Source organism: Podarcis bocagei (assembly GCF_964188305.1).
Source record: "Podarcis bocagei genome assembly, chromosome: 7".
Lineage (NCBI taxonomy): Eukaryota > Metazoa > Chordata > Lepidosauria > Squamata > Lacertidae > Podarcis > Podarcis bocagei.
Window position 1 is genome coordinate 25,546,647 of NC_138132.1, and position 16,723 is coordinate 25,563,369.

General features: G+C 46.7%; 1 protein-coding gene across 1 annotated transcript in view; it reads left to right on the plus strand.

Moving 5' to 3' along the window:
• Window positions 1–5,952, plus strand: part of E2F2 (E2F transcription factor 2) — a 45,152-nt gene extending 39,200 nt beyond the window's left edge. Inside the window, exon 7 of the mRNA XM_081202004.1 lies at window positions 1,049–5,952. Coding sequence (XP_081058130.1) covers window positions 1,049–1,296 — 248 coding nt within the window. The 3' untranslated portion in view covers window positions 1,297–5,952. The remainder of the gene's footprint in view (window positions 1–1,048) is intronic.
• The last annotated feature ends 10,771 nt before the right edge of the window (window positions 5,953–16,723 follow it).

Genomic DNA, 16,723 nt, shown 5'->3' on the forward strand with positions numbered 1-16,723 from the left:
GTTGCTGTAAGCTCTGCTTCAGAAGGCTGAAGCCAGCTGGTTCTCAGCAGTGCCTTCTCTGAGTCCTTGAAGGCTGATCAGCTGCTGGTGGAGTCACTCTGCCTTCTCCCCCTTCAGGCTGCTGTTCAGCAGGTAAGGCTGACTACTGGCCCATGACAATTACTGCCTCCGATCGTGGAGACAGAACATAGCCATCATAGTCCGTAGCCATGAACTTGTCCTCCTGTGTATTAGTCTGATCCTCCATCCAAGTTGGTGGCCATCCTTGCCTGTTGTGGGAGGAAGTGCCATCATTTATGTGCTGCAGAAAGAAGGACTTTTATCTGTCCTGAATCTTCAGCTTCACTGGATGTCCACAAGTGTCTTGAGAGAGGGAGAAAGCCTTTTCGCTCCCCATTTTCTCCATGCAATGCACAATTGTATAAACTTTTCTCATGTCACCTCTTGCCTAAAAAAGCCCCAAGTGCTGCGACCCTTCCTCATAGGGGCATTGTTCCAACCCCTTGAAACTGTTGGGGCTCCCTGCCTTCTGCTAATAATAATAATAATAATAATAATAATAATAATAATAATAATAATTTTTTATTTATACCCCACCCTTCCCGGTTCAAAAACTGGGCTCAGGGCGGCTAAAAAACAAATTTAAAACACTTAATTGTAAAAGCAGCATAAAACACAGTATAAAAACATGAATAACAATAAAATTCAAAAATCAATTAGATAATCCCTAGGGCTAGCTGGCTAAATTGGCCCTACTTGGGCCAGCTAGGAGGCCAGGGGAGAATTAGCTGTGGGGTCTCAGAGCAGGTAATCTTCATAAAAGGGGAGGGGGAGGGAAGAGAAGGGAAATAAAAGATCAGGCTGAGTTCAAATTAAAGGCCAGGCGGAATAGCTCTGTCTTACAGGCCCGGTGAAAGGAGGTTAAATCCTGTAGGGCCCTAGTTTCATGGGACAGAGCATTCCACCAGGTCGGAGCCATCACTGAGAAGGCCCTTCTCCCAGTGGGTACCAGCCACCACTCCTCCCTTCTCTTTGTGTCTTTCCCCAGTCGAGACCGTGAAGACTGAGCTGCCCAGCTGCCTGATGGAGGGGGAAGACGGCTTCCTGGAGCTGCCCCACCACCTCCTGCAACAGACCGAGGACCAACTCCCTTCCGCTTCCTATGGTGACGTGGGGCCCTTTGTCACCTTCTCCCCTCCCCTTGACCAAGAGGACTACCTGTGGGGGCTGGAGGAGGGCGAGGGCGTCAGCGACTTATTTGAGGCCTACGACTTGGGCGACCTGCTAAAGAACTGAGCCCCCAGGATCCCAGGCCCTTTTCATGGTGCTATTTCCCTCCACTCCAGAGCCTCGGGGCTTTTCTGCCTTGGGGCACCTGCTTGCATTTGGGCCCAGTGGAACCTGGCTGCCAAGACCTCCACAAGCAGCTCTCCGAGAGATTCTTACTCATCTCAGACTTTTCTGAAACCATCGTGGACGTTGTGCGTGACACTCCCCCCCCTTAATCCAATGAGAAGTGCCAACAGCTGCCATGGGGGGACCCCCCTCCCACCCCTTTTCCTTCTGCAGAGGTTGCAAGCTGGGTGATTATCCCTCCACTCCACTCGTGGTGCCAGCAGCTAGAATAGCCTAAGTCTGTGACTTTCCTAGGGACCCTTGAAACCTTAACCCCATGATGCTTCCTTGTTTTGCTCCAATTTCTCTCCAAGGCAGAAATGGTCCATTTAGGGCCGTATCGGTAGCACCAGGTGTGATTCTGGCTGGCAAAGCAACTGCGCTAATCCCAGCAGCAGGAGATGTGCAAGTGAGCCCTTTTCCTTGGCTTTGGCACCCTGAAATTATGGGCCAATCTGCCGGGAGAAGTAATATTTTTAACAACTGCTTGGCACAGGGTACTCTCCTGCTACTGCTGCGATTCCTCTCCAAGTATCAGTCCTGTGGCACAATGTGTCTGAGCTAAAAGCCCATCCTGGTGAAGCCGATTAAACTTGAAACTTCCTTTCCAGTGCGCTCTGGTATGAAGCTGCAAGGTCGCATGCTTCCTCCTGAGAATGCACCATGTGATGCTCTAAATCTGAAATGTACGGCTGGGGAACCTGTTGGACTGCAGCTCCCATCATTCCAGGCTGGCTGGGGCTGATGGGACTTGTTGTTGAACACTGGGAGGACCACAGGTTCTCTACTGTATCAGGAGGGTAGGGGAAGGTTTTCTTTGTCTCCTACGGTAGCTAGAACGTGAGGTTGGCTTATTTTTTGCAGGCTGAGTTCTAAGCAAGCCGTGCACATGCCTTGCTAAGACGACTATGGAGAGGCTAAGCTGCACTTTTTGGACTTAGGCCATGCAAAGTGATCTGTCCTCTTCATTTCCAAGGGTAGCCTCATCCTTGGAAATGGAGCCATTTTCTGGTTGGCAGAACCCTGCTCCTTCCTTCAGACAGTTCTGCCTTGGGCAAAGCATTCTTTCTTCCGCTAGAGTTGTCTGACTCCTCCAGACGTTGTCAGACTCCAACTCCCACCAGCCCCGATCAGCAGTGTTATTGATGAGGGATGATGGGAGTTGGAGTCCCAGGAACATCCAGAAGGCCAGAGGGTTCCGCATCCCTGCCCGCCTCCCAAATTTAGGTACACCAGAGGATGTAATCTCTCATCATTCATAATCGCCAGATGAAGTAGCTCAACTTCTTTGAGGTGTTGGAGGAACTCAGCTGGAAAGATTGGAACTCTTAAAGCAGGGATTGGGGTACCTTTGGCCCTCCAGATGTTGTTGGACTCCCAACATCTGGAGAGGACTGCAGATTCCCCAGCAATGCCTTATTGGTTCAGTTCAATTTTAATCTTCAACCTCACCATTGCCACCAAATCCTCCTGCCTAACAGAGCCTTATTGTATTGGGGCTCGTCATCTTTGGGTATCAAAGGTGGCAGTCCAGTTCCTTAATTTGGCTTAGTAAGTGAGCGAGCAAGGCCTTTTCCTAAGCTTGTCCCATCCATGACCAAGAAATATAAAACAGGGAAGCTCCTTTGGCTGGACCCATTGCTGTAGGAGCCTAGGAAGCTTTGGAGCTGCATAGAATTTGCCTGGCAAGCACAAAACCTTGCTGGTTCTTCTTGCTGTGTTCATTGCCCTCTAAAAGTTGATGTCCCGCCAGTTCTTGTTTTTTTAATGTCCTTGCAGAGCTAGACAAAACACAGGCCAGTCCCTGAAAATACCATCTTTCTCTTCTCCCCAGAAACGTTTAGTGAAAGTCTCTGAACATCACATTATGTGGGGAGCTTTCCCACCTTCGCTTCATGCATTGTCAGCTGCGAGTGTAAAATAGCAGCATGATGAACCATCAAGCCCAAGCTTCCAGTTTCTCTAGATGATCTATGAGAGAAAGTTGGGGTGCAATTTAGATGTATCATTCTTGATGACTGACCTTGCTGTCTGGGTCTGGTGGGAGTGCTGATCCCAAAACATCTGGAATGGCCACAGGTCCCCCAACTCTGCTATAGGGGATGCATACTTTCTCAGGGAACTATGGTTTCATTTGTTCTGATGCTCCTGACCAAATAACATGCTGCCTTTGGAGGTGCTGCTGCTCTGAACTGTTCCTTGTCTCTCTCTCTCTCTGCCTCTCTCTCTTTGTCTATAACACACACACACACAGAGAGAGAGAGAGAGAGAGAGAGAGAGAGAGAGAGAGAGAGAGAACTTCTTTGTGGAATGAATCGAGAGTCTTGGAACCAAACATTTTGCTTGGGTATTCATGGTGACCGTGGAGATTTGGAAACACTCCTCCTTGCAGCCTCATTTACTCTGAATCCAGGATTAGAGGTGTAGTACTTTGATTGGAGCTCTGTCACCATGAGTGCCGTTCATTCTAGAGAGCTGTTCAGGGAGAACTGGGCAGGTGAACTTACAGCAGAGGGTACACAGCCATCCGCCAACATGTCTGGTTCCTGCCTGATCTTCAAAGCACAAATTGCATCCCAGTTTGAACAGATCCTCAATCTCACATACTCCTTGTCCTCATGGTGCATGACACCAAATTCCACGAATAAGTTAAGCTGGTCTTTAAATCATAGGATTTGAGCCATGGGTTTGCCTCCTGATGATCACTTTTCCATGGCTGAATTAGGCTTAGTTTTACTGGGGCAGCAAACCTGCATCAGGTCTATAGCACTTCAGGCTGTAGGAGGAACTTGCATAATACATATTGTTCTCCTGTGTTTATTTTTAAAAGTTCCTGCATGTGGAAAATGGGATGTTAAGGGTGTGGGCCTGCCCTTTTCTTCTGGCATGCTAATTTTCTGCTTTCAAAGACTTGTTTTGTTGTTGGAGCATTATGTCATGGCAGTCCCCACCAGCAATTTGCCATGTTGAAATCTAGGCGGATGGAAGTGCAATACCTCAGTAAGGACTAGGAGTTTGTCGTAGCACTAAATAATCAAGCAATAGCGTGAAGGTGTGGATTGCAAGAAAGTGAGACTGACTAGTTGCTGCCTTGGACTGTGTGGCCTGCTGCTGATATCTGCTGTTTCCACTAGCAGGGATCAGCTTGACACAGTCCCTGCACGACAACAAGTGTGTTGAGTGAATGCAGCCCTCCTTTGCAAAACATTTTTTCCTGATACAGCACATTAAAATATCTGGAAAGTGTTCCATTCCCTAATTCATTAGGGAAACATAAAAGGGTGAAAATTGTGCTTTGAGGAGAAGATTTCATGTACATTATTTATCTTTTTTAGTGAGTTGTTTGTTCCCTGCAGCTACTGTAAAGAAAGAAAGAAAGAAAGAAAGAAAGAAAGAAAGAAAGAAAGAAAGAAAGAAAGATGGGCTTCATCCTAAGGTGGCCCAGCCAATCAGGGCTTACTTTGCATTTTGAAATCACACCATCATGTGACCAAATACACCAGTTGCGTGGAACACCGTTCAATTCTTAGTACCCTCCCAAATTAACGGGACACAGAGCATGAATTCATCCTGGATTCAACCACTGGGTTGCCAGTTGCCAACCTCACTTTAAACTCTGGTAGCGCTTTAATATGGTATAGATTATTTTGAGGTTTGTCTGGAAAGCTGGGGTGGGGGTGGGGGGGAATGGGCATGAAAGCCTTGGGTAAGAAATGCCACAGTGCTATTTTTTTTGGGGGGGGTAGTCATTCCTTTTCTGCGACAGAAGGACACTTAAGGGCTATCTGTTATATACCTGTTTGAAAATAAGCTTTTGGAACTGAATTGTCTTAAGTGATTTATTTGCATAGACGAGGTTCTTTACTTTGTACATAGCAAAATGAGTTGTGAGTTTGGGGCTTCATCAACCCTTCTGGGATACCAAATTTCTGCAGCATTCAGTTGCCTGCAATTGTTTCGAAACGTGGTTTGGTGTAGACCTGGCATCTTCTAGGTGTTTTGAACTACCAGCACAGTTGTTGTCCAAAACATCTGGAGTGCACCAGGTTGGGGGAGGCTGTTTTGTAGAACATTATTTCTCCATGGTCCTGTTTCACTGGATGTTGTTGGGTTTTTTTAACCAGTTTCTGAATCTAGATTGTAATATGGGTTGAGCATGTGCCAACAATGAAATCGCAGCTCAACTTTAGTCTTAATTCACCATATGTTCAGAGAAGAGGGAGGCCTGTTTTGATTCTTCAGTGCTTCCCCCTGTGTACAAGGCCTTTAACATGTTATTTGGGCCCAGCGTCGTCCCTGGTCCTGTCTTAAATATTGTAAAAAGTTGTATATAATCATTGCACTGTATTTATAATGGAATCCCTCTTTGACACTGTTCTGCTGTGTGGCTTTTGTTTGGGACTGAGTATTTAAAGACTTCTAGGTTTTCTGTAACTTTTGGCCTGGTGGGTGGAGATGTATGTGAGGGTTTTGTTTTGTTTTGTTCTAAACTTGAGGCACTTGGTGATGTGTGTTTTGTGAACAACAGCAAAAAATGAAATAAAATGTTTGAACCAAGCAGGGACCTATTTTGAGTTCTATTTCCGTGGTCGTTAGGTTTTTTTGTATTTTGTTGTGGGGGAGAGGGTAGATATTTCTAAGCATGCCAGACTAGGACCTGGGAGACCAGGGTTCAAATCCCCACTCAGCCATGAAGCTCGTTGGGCGACTTTAGGCCAGTCACAACCTCTCAGCCTAACCCACCTCACAGGGTTGCTGTGGGAATTAAATGAGGAGGGAGAGAACCATGTGGGCCACCTTGAGACTCCATGGAAATAAAGGTGGGAGATAAATGCAACCAATAAAGAAATGCATTACTATGTCCCAAACTTTTAACTCAGGGTTCACTAACACGATGCCTTCAGGCACCAGTGTAACTCCGGTAAAGGTAAAGGAACCCCTGACCATTAGGTCCAGTCGTGGCCAACTCTGGGGTTGCGGCGCTCATTTCGCTTTATTGGCCGAGAGAACCAGCGTACAGCTTCTGGGTCATGTGGCAAGCATGATTAAGCCACTTCTGGCGAACCAGAGCAGCACATGGAAACGCCGTTTACCTTCCCGCCAGAGTGGTACCTATTTATCTACTTGCACTTTGACGTGCTTTCGAACTGCTAGGTTGGCAAGAGCAGGGACTGAGCAACGGGAGCTTACCCCATTGCAGGGATTTGAACCGCCAACCTTCTGATCAGCAAGTCCTAGGCTCTGTGGTTTAACCAACAGTGCCACCCGCGTCCCTATGTAACTCCTGTAGGTCTCTAAATGCTAAAAAAAATCCACAATACATGAAAGACTGTTGGCTCCTCCTGTTCAGTTCCTGGTTGCAGTGGCTCAGCCTCTCCTATACTGAACCAACCCAACCCCATAAAACATGCCCACACATTGTGGGACGCTGACATTTGATGACCACCCTCCCATTGCAAACAGAGGATAGGTGCAAATAATTTCTTTCCATGAACTGATGTGATAGTAATTGATATAGGTGCCTTTCCCACCCCCCATTTATTTGGGGTGGGGCAGCATGCTGATACCATTTTGCAGTCCTGCCTCCTGTTCTGCTCTTAAATGTGGCAACCATTATGCCACACTTCCCCACAGGCAGCCATGTTGTGATCTGGGACGCTCCCTGTGGCAGCCATTTTGTGATTGCCACCCATAGCGCTGACTCACTCGCCGCTTTTGCAGGAGCTGCTGGGCCGAGAACGGAAATCTTCAGCGTGTGTCCCTTGCCCATACGGCAAGCCACCAGGACCACTGTTTCCTGGTTAGCCGACTGTTTTCAAGTGCCATTTCCAGGCGCCTGCCTCACTAGAGTAGCCATTAGGTCCTCCTGGTCGGGAAACGTTTAACCAGCCCTCCTATTTGGCTGGGACTAGTAGTGGCTGGTTCCCATTGGGGCAGAAGGCAGGGAACCCAAATACGTAGCAGATAGTAAACAACTAGAGGCAATGACTGGGAAATCCAATTCACCCCCTCTGCTGATTTTCCTACAGGGCAACACTGACAGTGCGTTCAGACACAGGGATTGTTCTGTTAGCTTTCCTGATTAGAAACGCAAGAATTAATGATCCTTGCCAACGTAGCAGTTCGAAAGCACAAAAGTGCAAGTAGATAAATAGGTACCACTCTGGCGGGAAGGTAAACGGCGTTTCCATGTGCTGCTCTGGTTCGCCAGAAGCGGCTTAGTCATGCTGGCCACATGACCCGGAAGCTGTATGCCGGCTCCCTCAGCCAGTAAAGCGAAATGAGCGCCGCAACCCCAGTGTCATCCTTGACTGGACCTAATGGTCAGGGGTCCCTTTACTTTCTCACCTGTTGCCTTATGGGACTATGGCTTTTGAATCAATATACCTCCATGTTGCCACCCACCTCTCATGCACATGTGCGCTTTCGTTCCCTCAATTCACTTGTGGAAATGCCGGGAAAAGAGCTGTAGGCCGGAATAGCGCTCTGAATTTAGTTCCACAATTTTCTCTCCCACCGTAAGCAATTATCACAAACAAGTGGGGAACTTCCATGCTGGATGCCACTGGGTTCCCAGAAGCGACTTTTTTACGTTGTGTGAAAGATCACAAAACCTGAAAATTTATCAGGAAAATGGAATAAAGTGCTGTCTGAATGCAGCCTGAGACGAAGCTGGCAGTCAAAGCCACTTTCAAGTCCACAGAATCCTGAACAAGACAAACAAATCCCCCCAAATTACTGAGGCTTTTTGGAGAAGTATTTGGGATGTATTGACATAGGCTGCCCCCATGTGGCTGTCTGCTGAACAAGGAAGAACAGAAAATACTTTAAGGGCAGAGAAATGGCTGGATTTACAGCTACTCCAAGGAATCTGCTTTTTAATTTACTCCCGGGGTGGGGTGGGGGGATTTCTTGCTGCCACTTGCTATGTTATTTGTAGGTGTTTTGTACGGATTTTTTTTATAAAAAATGATATATTGTATTAATGTTCATGTTTTTCAAATATTTTGTAAGTCTCTTGGAGACTTTTTGGGCAGTAAGTGGTTAACCAGGCTGCCCATAGATTATTATGTAGATCAGGGATGGGGGGCTAAATATAGGACTCCCAAGTCCCGTCAACCCCCTGCCAACCTGGCCAACAGTCAGGAATGATGGGAGTTGTAGTCCAGCATCATCTGGAGGCCCACAGATCATTAACGCAGACCTGCTAATCTTTCTCATTGTCATTCTCTTTTTCTTCTTCCTCTTTCTCTAAGCCATGTCAGGCAATGATGAAAATGCTGGACTTGCCAGTGGCCTCTCCCTCAAGGGAGGTCAGCCATGGGTCAGGGTTGCTCTCGCTTTGGGTTTCCTGCATTCAACAAAAGGTTGGACTGGATGGTCAGCAGGCGTCACCAATGTGGTGCCCATGGGGGCCAGTGTGCCCACCGGTACCTTCTAAGGTGCCCAGGTAAAGGGTAAAGGGACCCCTGACCATTAGGTCCAGTCATGGACGACTCTGGGGTTGCGGCGCTCATCTCGCTTTACTGGCCGAGGGAGCCGGCGTACAGCTTCCGAGTCATGTGGCCAGCATGACTAAGCTGCTTCTGGCGAACCAGAGCAGCACATGGAAATGCCATTTACCTTCCCGCCAGAGTGGTACCTATTTATCTACTTGCACTTTGACGTGCTTTCAAACTGCTGGCAGGAGCAGGGACCGAGCAATGGGAGCTCACCCCGTTGCGGGGATTCGAATTGCCGACCTTCTGATCGGCAAGTTCTAGGCTCTGTGGTTTAACCCACAGCGCCACCCGCGTCCCTTCAAGGTGCCCATGAAAAGTCTCAGTAAATACCTTCTAAAAAACCCACGATGCCTGGGAGACTTTTTGCTTTTCTTTATCAGCTCCTAATTGCAGTGGCTTGGTCTCTCCTGCATTACACACACACACACACACACACACACACACACACACACACACTTAATCCCACCCACATTTTTTGGGGGGGATGGCAGGATTGAAAATCCACCTTTCCTGAAGGGAGGTATAAACAGCGTCATTCTTGGAATGTGGTGGTAGTTAATGCAGGTACCTTCTCTCTCCCCCCCCCCCAATGTGGGTGGTTGATTGAAAGGAGGGTCATACCTACAGCATTTTCTGGTCCTGTCCCTTTTTCTGCTTTTATACATCTTGCGTTATGTCACACCCACAGCAGCCATTTTGTGACTTGCACCCATGGCACTATTCCAAAATACCACATATGCCCACTGGCATTGAAAAGGTTGGCGCTTCCGCACCTACAGGGCTGCCTCCAACTCTGCTATGCTTCTATTTCTGTTCTTGCCATTTTGAAGAGATTTATATCTGCAACTTGCTAGGAATCCTCTAATTGTACCTGAAGATACATTAGCAGAGTCCCTTTTGAGCGGCTGAATTAAGAGGCTTCCTCAAGGGCAGGAGCTGCCCTTTGCTACAGAGTCTGGGCCAAGTGCCATAAGCAGGGGGAATTCCCCAAGAAAGCCCACAGATAAGGCAGGGCCCATGCCTGTTAAGTGTTACGGCCTTTTTCAGCAGCAGTGCTTCTGAGGGAATGCTTTGTGCTAGCACTTTTTGAGTTTACAATGCTTAGATAGCATCAGTGTACGTGTTGCATTCAGGCAGTCCTGGCTTGCTGCACTATCAATTTAAGGATTCAAGAGCGAACTAAGCTGAGCAACAAACTTGAGTCATACTCAAACGTAATCTGCTGTGGAGAAAGTAGATAGTGATAGGTTTTTCTCCCGCTCTTGCAATGCTAGAACTCAGGGCCATCCAATGAGGCTGAGTGTTGGAAGATTCGGGACAGATGAAAGAAAGGACTTCTTCATGTGGAACTTGAGCTCACAAGAGGCAGTGATGGCCACTTGCTTGGATGCCTTTGAAAGACATGACTGGTAAGGCTATAGTTGCTAGCCAAAATGTTTTGTCATTGGCACGGCCAAAAGCAGCATCCCCTCTGGATGCAAGTTGCTGGAAATTACAGGTGGGGAGAATGCTGTTGCACTCAGGTCATGCTTTTCGGCTTCCCATTGGCACCTGGTGAGGATGCTGCACATAACCGATGAAAACAGGGACATCCTATTCCATCATATCATCGTTGTTGTTGTTGTTATACCCCACCCATCTAACTAGGTTGCTCTAAGGCAGCCTTTCTCAACCTGTGGGTCCCCAGATGTTGTTGAACTCCAACTCCCATCACCCCTAGCTAGCAAGGACAGAGCTGAGGGATGATGGGACTTGTAGTCCAGCAACATCTGGGGACCCACAGGTTGGGTGGGAAGTGGGACATTCCAGGATCAAATCAGAACTGGGACTGTCCTCGGAAAATAGGGGCACTTGGAGGGCCTGCCAGCAGGCTCTGTCTTATGTCAGGGGTCAGCAAACTTTTTCAGCAGGGGGCCGGTCCACTGTCCCTCAGACCTTGTGGGAGCCGGATTATATTTTGGAAAAAATAATGAACGAATTCCTATGCCCCACAAATAACCCAGAGGTGCATTTTAAATAAAAGGACACATTCTACTCATGTAAAAACACACTGATTCCCGGACCATCCGTGGGTCAGATTTAGAAGGTGATTGGGCCGGATCCGGCCCCCAGGCCTTAGTTTGCCTACCCATGTCTTATGTTCCTATAAGGTCAGATAGAGTTTGATCATATAGCATTTCCGGTGAACCAGAGGTGCTATGCAATGTGTGCCAGCACCATACTAGCATTGGACTAGATGAGCCATTGGCCTGATCTAGGTTCGTATGTCTTTATGTGTTTGTGGCACATAGCCCTCACATCTTTGTTAATAATAATGGTTTTATTTGACCCTGCCCATCTGACTGGGTTGCCCCAGCTACTCTGGACGGCTTTCACAGTAAGGCTTTCAATTGCAGAAATAATTTGCTTCGCAAGCATCACGCCTGCTTCTTGTGGGAAAAGGAGACCACTCCAGATGTTGTTGAACTCTAGCTCCCATCATCTGTATCCAGCATACCCAATGGCAGGGGACTGTGGGAGGCAGGGATGGTGGAGAAAGTTGATTCAATTTGCACGTTGCCTAATTTGCACCTCCTGAAACAATAAGTGACCTGAAAGACAACCATCCTTTGCAATTCAGAGTTCTCCTAATTTTGTAGTGAGGTTCTCCAACCAAGGAATGTGTATAAAAATGAATGTACAAGGGTAAAGTATGCATAAAAATGCATACATTAGTGAAAGCAGCATACAAAAATGTATTGTGTTAGGGGAAACTGTTTGCAAATATGTGTATATTCGAAATATGCACTAAAATACCACCAGATTTTCATGGAAACATTTAATAATAATAATAATAATAATAATAATAATAATAATAATAATTGCAAACTGATGTGGAAATGTGGATTACTGAAGAGAAACTGAAAGAACTTTAAACTGACTGTTCGCCCATCCCTAATGGGAGTCAAACTCCAATAACATGTGGGATTCCCCATTCCTGTAATAGGCTGAGGAGTTTAAAATCTCCCTAACCAGAGAGATGCAAATGACAGAGGCAGGCTGGGAGGTCTCCCTGTTCTTTCCCCAGCTCCCTTTTTACATTTGGAGGTTGTTGGGGTTCCCTCATCCACCCACCCAGGTGGTCTCGTCCCCCCCCCTCTTGCCAGAAGAATGTGATGAATCCAGGGTTTTTGTGCAGCATTTTCTGTAAATCCAGACTGGCTGCCCCGTCGCCTTCCCAGAACTCAGGTTTCCCCTCATCTCTCCAAACAGGAATTTCCATCTGTAATAAATTAGCAGTGGAGGGTTTTTAGACCAAGGACTTTTGCTGGAAAGCAGCAGCAGTAACCAAGGGGAGGAACTTGCAAGCAGCATTCCCGGCATCTGGGAGCAATGGCACCGAGTAGAAAACTGCCTCTTTCCCCCATAATGCCCCCAGTTGTTGAGCTACAGAAAATGCTACCATCTCCTCCAAGTCTGGACCTCTCCTCTCAACCGTGCCCTGGTGATCCTCAGATGGATGCAAAAGCAAATGTTAGGATCCACCAGCTTCCTATGCATAATTTTAGCAAACTGATCATAAAATGAGACAGTGCTGTATACACATCCTGCTACACAAGCCAGGGTCTCACAGTGATGGGATGAGCCCCGACAGCTAGGGCTGGCACCTCGTCAACCCACCCCTGTAGTGCTTTGTTTTTTTTAAATTTTGTTTTTATTCAAAATTAAAACAAAACATATTATCCAAAAACATATCATCCTTCTCCCCCCCCCCATTTTTCCTCCCTCCCCTCACCCTCCCACACAAAACCCACCCACTCCCGCCCCCCTGACTTCCCTCAGTTCCAGTCTTTGGTTTCTCTGAGACTGCTGTTTTCTGCATGTTACAAAGTTGTATAGATCCTCAAACTATTTAGCTGATTATTATCAATAAAAGGTTTGTGAATGTTTATTCAAAACCTGCCAAGGAGACCAGTTCACTTTGTTGCATCTTCAAATACTTTGTAAAGGGTTCCCCTTCATCTTTAAAGTCACAGTTATCCTTGTCCCGTAGCTTATATGTCAGTTTTGCCAGTTCTGCATAGCCCGTCAATTTTTCTTGCCATGATTCTTTAGTTGGGGTTTCTTCAGTCTTCCATCCTTGTGCTATTAAAACTCTTGCAGTCATGTTAGGATTTGCTGAAATAATTTTGGAAATTGGGATGTAGAAAGGGGAGGTTTGGGGGAGTCGAAGTAGCGAGGTTTATGAAAAAAAGGATACGAAATTATACATGTTTGTTTGTTTCTTTATTTGTTTGTATTGTCTATAAAATTTTTTGTAAAACCAATAAATTTTTTTATAAAAAAATAAAAATAAAACTCTTGCAGTCGTTGTCGCATACATGAAGATGTTTTTCAGCTTTTTTGGCAGGTCTTTCCCTACAATCCCTAACAAAAATGCTTCAGGTTTTTTAACAAATGTTAAATGGAACATTTTCTTCAATTTGTTGTATATCATTTCCTAAAATTGAATGCCACCTTGTCAACTGACCTCTAAGTATACTTAAATGCACCCTCATCAACTGTCCTCAAAGGTTACTTCCACGTGACCTGTTCAGTGAGCATTTGGTCTGATTTGTTTGCAGAGAGATCAGATGACCTTTGCCATTTAACAAGCGTTCACCCTGATTTGTTGATGGGGAGGATGTTAGATGACGTTGCGTTATTTCACTCTTCCCAGTGCATTTTTCTCATGCTTTCCTTTTCGCAAAATCTCCAGTCTTCTGGGGAAGCGGGATTGTTTAGCAAGAGCGCCCAACTCCGCTTTAATTGTGCAGCCTAGATTTGCCAGGATGCGACTGAATCCCACCCGAAAACTGACCATCAGGAAGTGCCCCAAGTACACTTGAATGGAGAGTATAGAGGAGAAGGTCCCTGCCCTGAGGAGCCTACAGTCTAAAACTTGATGATAAAGGAAAAGTGAGGGGTAGGGACACAGGGTTAAAAAGAAATGCCATAAGTTGCTGTTTCACCTGTTCAAGCTTAGCTACCTCATCCAGCCTTGGCTTCCTGATACAGTGGTACCTCAGGTTAAGTACCTAATTCATTCCGGAGGTCCATTCTTAACCTGAAACTGTTCTTAACCTGAAGCACCACTTTAGCTAATGAGGACTTCCCACTGCTGCTGCCGTGCCGCTGGAGCACAATTTCTGTTCTCATCCTGAAGCAAAGTTCTTAACCTGAGGTAATATTTCTGGGTTAGTGGAGTACGTAACCTGAAGCGTTTGTAACCTGAAGTGTATGTAACCCGAGGTAGCACTGTACAGTTGTAACAGTGTGGTGTCACATGTTGCAAAACCAGGAGAGCCCAAGAAAGAACAGGGGGAAAGAGTGATAGGAAAGTTGGCAGGAAATCTGGGTTTAAGAGGGAACGTAAGAGGAGAAAGATAGAAAGTTATCTTTCAAAACAGAAACCACAAGTAATGGCTATTAATCTTTCTGTATAAACATTAACATTTTCTCCTTCCCGTGCTGGCTTCAGCCTGCAAAGCATTTCTGGGAGCTGGAAGTGAGGCCCATGCAGAAGCACAAACGGAGAGGAATGTAGGCTCCATTCTGTATTTGTGCTTCCACAAAGTCTACCTTCCCTCAGTTACTGTGGAGCGTCAGACTCCTGCGTTCTTGCACAACTCTCTATCCTGCAATCATTTCCCCGAAAGGCCTGTGGGAGAGGGGGAGGGGGGAGAGTAGAGGAGAGAGAATGCAGCAGCCAGCAGGTCCCAAAGTGATCTCGGCAGTGGGATCTCAGCTCACATACAGTGGGATCACCTTCCCTTCCCTTCCCAGCCCGAACCTCATACGATAGCGAAAGCCATTCTGGCAGTGGCGGTGAGCCCAGAATTCCTTGGAACTGCTATGGAAGAAAAGCCCAGTCATCCTTGCTCAGGTTTTGTTGTGTTTTGTTTAATCTTTAAAATCTGCATGATAGGCTCACTTGCATAGTGGTGGCAACAGGACAGGACTCTGGGACAGAGGTCGAGGGCTCCACTAGGCAGAATGAGCAGGAGGAACACAGAAAAGAGCAGGAGCCAGATGTTTTGGACCACAACTCCCAGCAGCTCGGCTAAAGATGGGAATTTTGATCCCAAACATCTGGAGGGGCAGCAGATTGGACAAGACTGAAAGTGCCACTGCAGTCAGGCTGGTAAGTACCAGGTTAGAGAGATGGATAATTAGTTTGACCTGGTATAAGGTAGCTTTCAGCATTCCTATATTGGATTGTTCAGCCCTCTTAAAGCTGATTGAATCCAATAGGATTGTTAAGCGCGTGCCCTTAATCCTTCTGGAATAATATTTAAGGCCACATTCCAAAGCAAGACTCATTTGGAAGTAGTCCAAGGGGAAGGGCTTCTGAGGAAACGTTATTACCCACTGTGAGGAACATGGTCAGTCCAAGTATGTGGCATACAAAGGAAGAAATAAATAACTAAAATGATGAGGAACAGACTAAAACACTTTTTCTGTTGCACCCTATTAGCAAAGTCACTTCAATAACACAGACACAAGCCCAGTGAGAAAAGTCTTTAAAACACTTTACTAAGCAAACAGAACAAAAGCAATGTATAATTTGAGGAGAAATAAGTAGAGAGGTTTTGTCTTTCTTTGTTCAGGCCTTGAACATAGCAGGGTGACACTCAACCAAACATACAGAAAAAAGTTCCCTCAGAACTATGCAGCCAATCAGAACACATGTCATCTAATTGAAGATCGTGCCACTCGCCTGGTTGCTAAGCAAACCTAACCTGTCCCCCTCTTTTTAGCTGACTTTAACACTAACGTGATTAACCCTTAAGTTGCATGCTGAATGACCTCTCTGCTGCTGTACTTCCATCATCTCCGGTGTGTGTGTGTGTGTGTGTGTGTGTGTGAGAGAGAGAGAGAGAGAGAGAGATTGAGAGATTGTAGAGTGGGCAAATATGAATGGGACAATATGTCCTTCAAGTAAATCAGTCCCAAGCTGTTGAGGGCTTTATATACCAATAGTAACACCTCGTTTTCTGGTCCATAAACAGCTGCATAACAGGCAGAAACTGAACAGCTGGAGATTTTCCTGGTGGAAGATAACATGGTTGGGAGAGCTTTCCCTGGTGAACTTCTGCCTCTTACCCAGCTGTCAGAGGCCTAAAGAGCAGGGGCAGTGAATCCCTGGCAGACTTAAGGTGACTATATTTCTGTCTCTCCCTGAGAGTCATTTATTTGGGTCCATGCCAGAGTCATCCTGTCTTATTGATTGGCTGGGCAGGGAGACCTTGAGAAGGCGCTCTGTCATCCACATAGTACTTTTGGCAAAAAGAAAACAAAAACCCAGGGCATGTCTGGGGATTTGCCCTTGTAGAGAAAGCTCTTGGGTGCAAGATACAAATACAGGGAGAAAGGAGTGTGAGAAAGGAACAGTGGAGAAAGAGATCCTGGTTGCAGCCTCCTAACCTTTTGCTCTCTCGCACAAGCTGCAATGGCTAAAGAGGCCAAACTGCCTTTTCCACTTTAGAAGAGCCTTTTAAAGGAGGGAGGACAACAAAGCCAGGTTAATGACTGAGAGACCACGCCCAGGCTTGTTTTGCCCACAGGAAACAATGTCCTGTACAGAGTGATTACACACCATAGGCGCCGACTCCATGGGGCTTGAGGGGGCTCGAGCCCCCTCAAAAAATTTTTTGGGGGGGCTCAGCCCCCCCAATAATCTCGGGCGGGCGCCCTTTCAGCAGAGCGCCGCCGCCGTCCCCCGCCTCCTCCTCACCTGCTCCTTCGCCAGCCAGCCAGCCGCGCGCCCTAATCGGAGGCACTGCCGGAAATCCCGCGAGAACAGG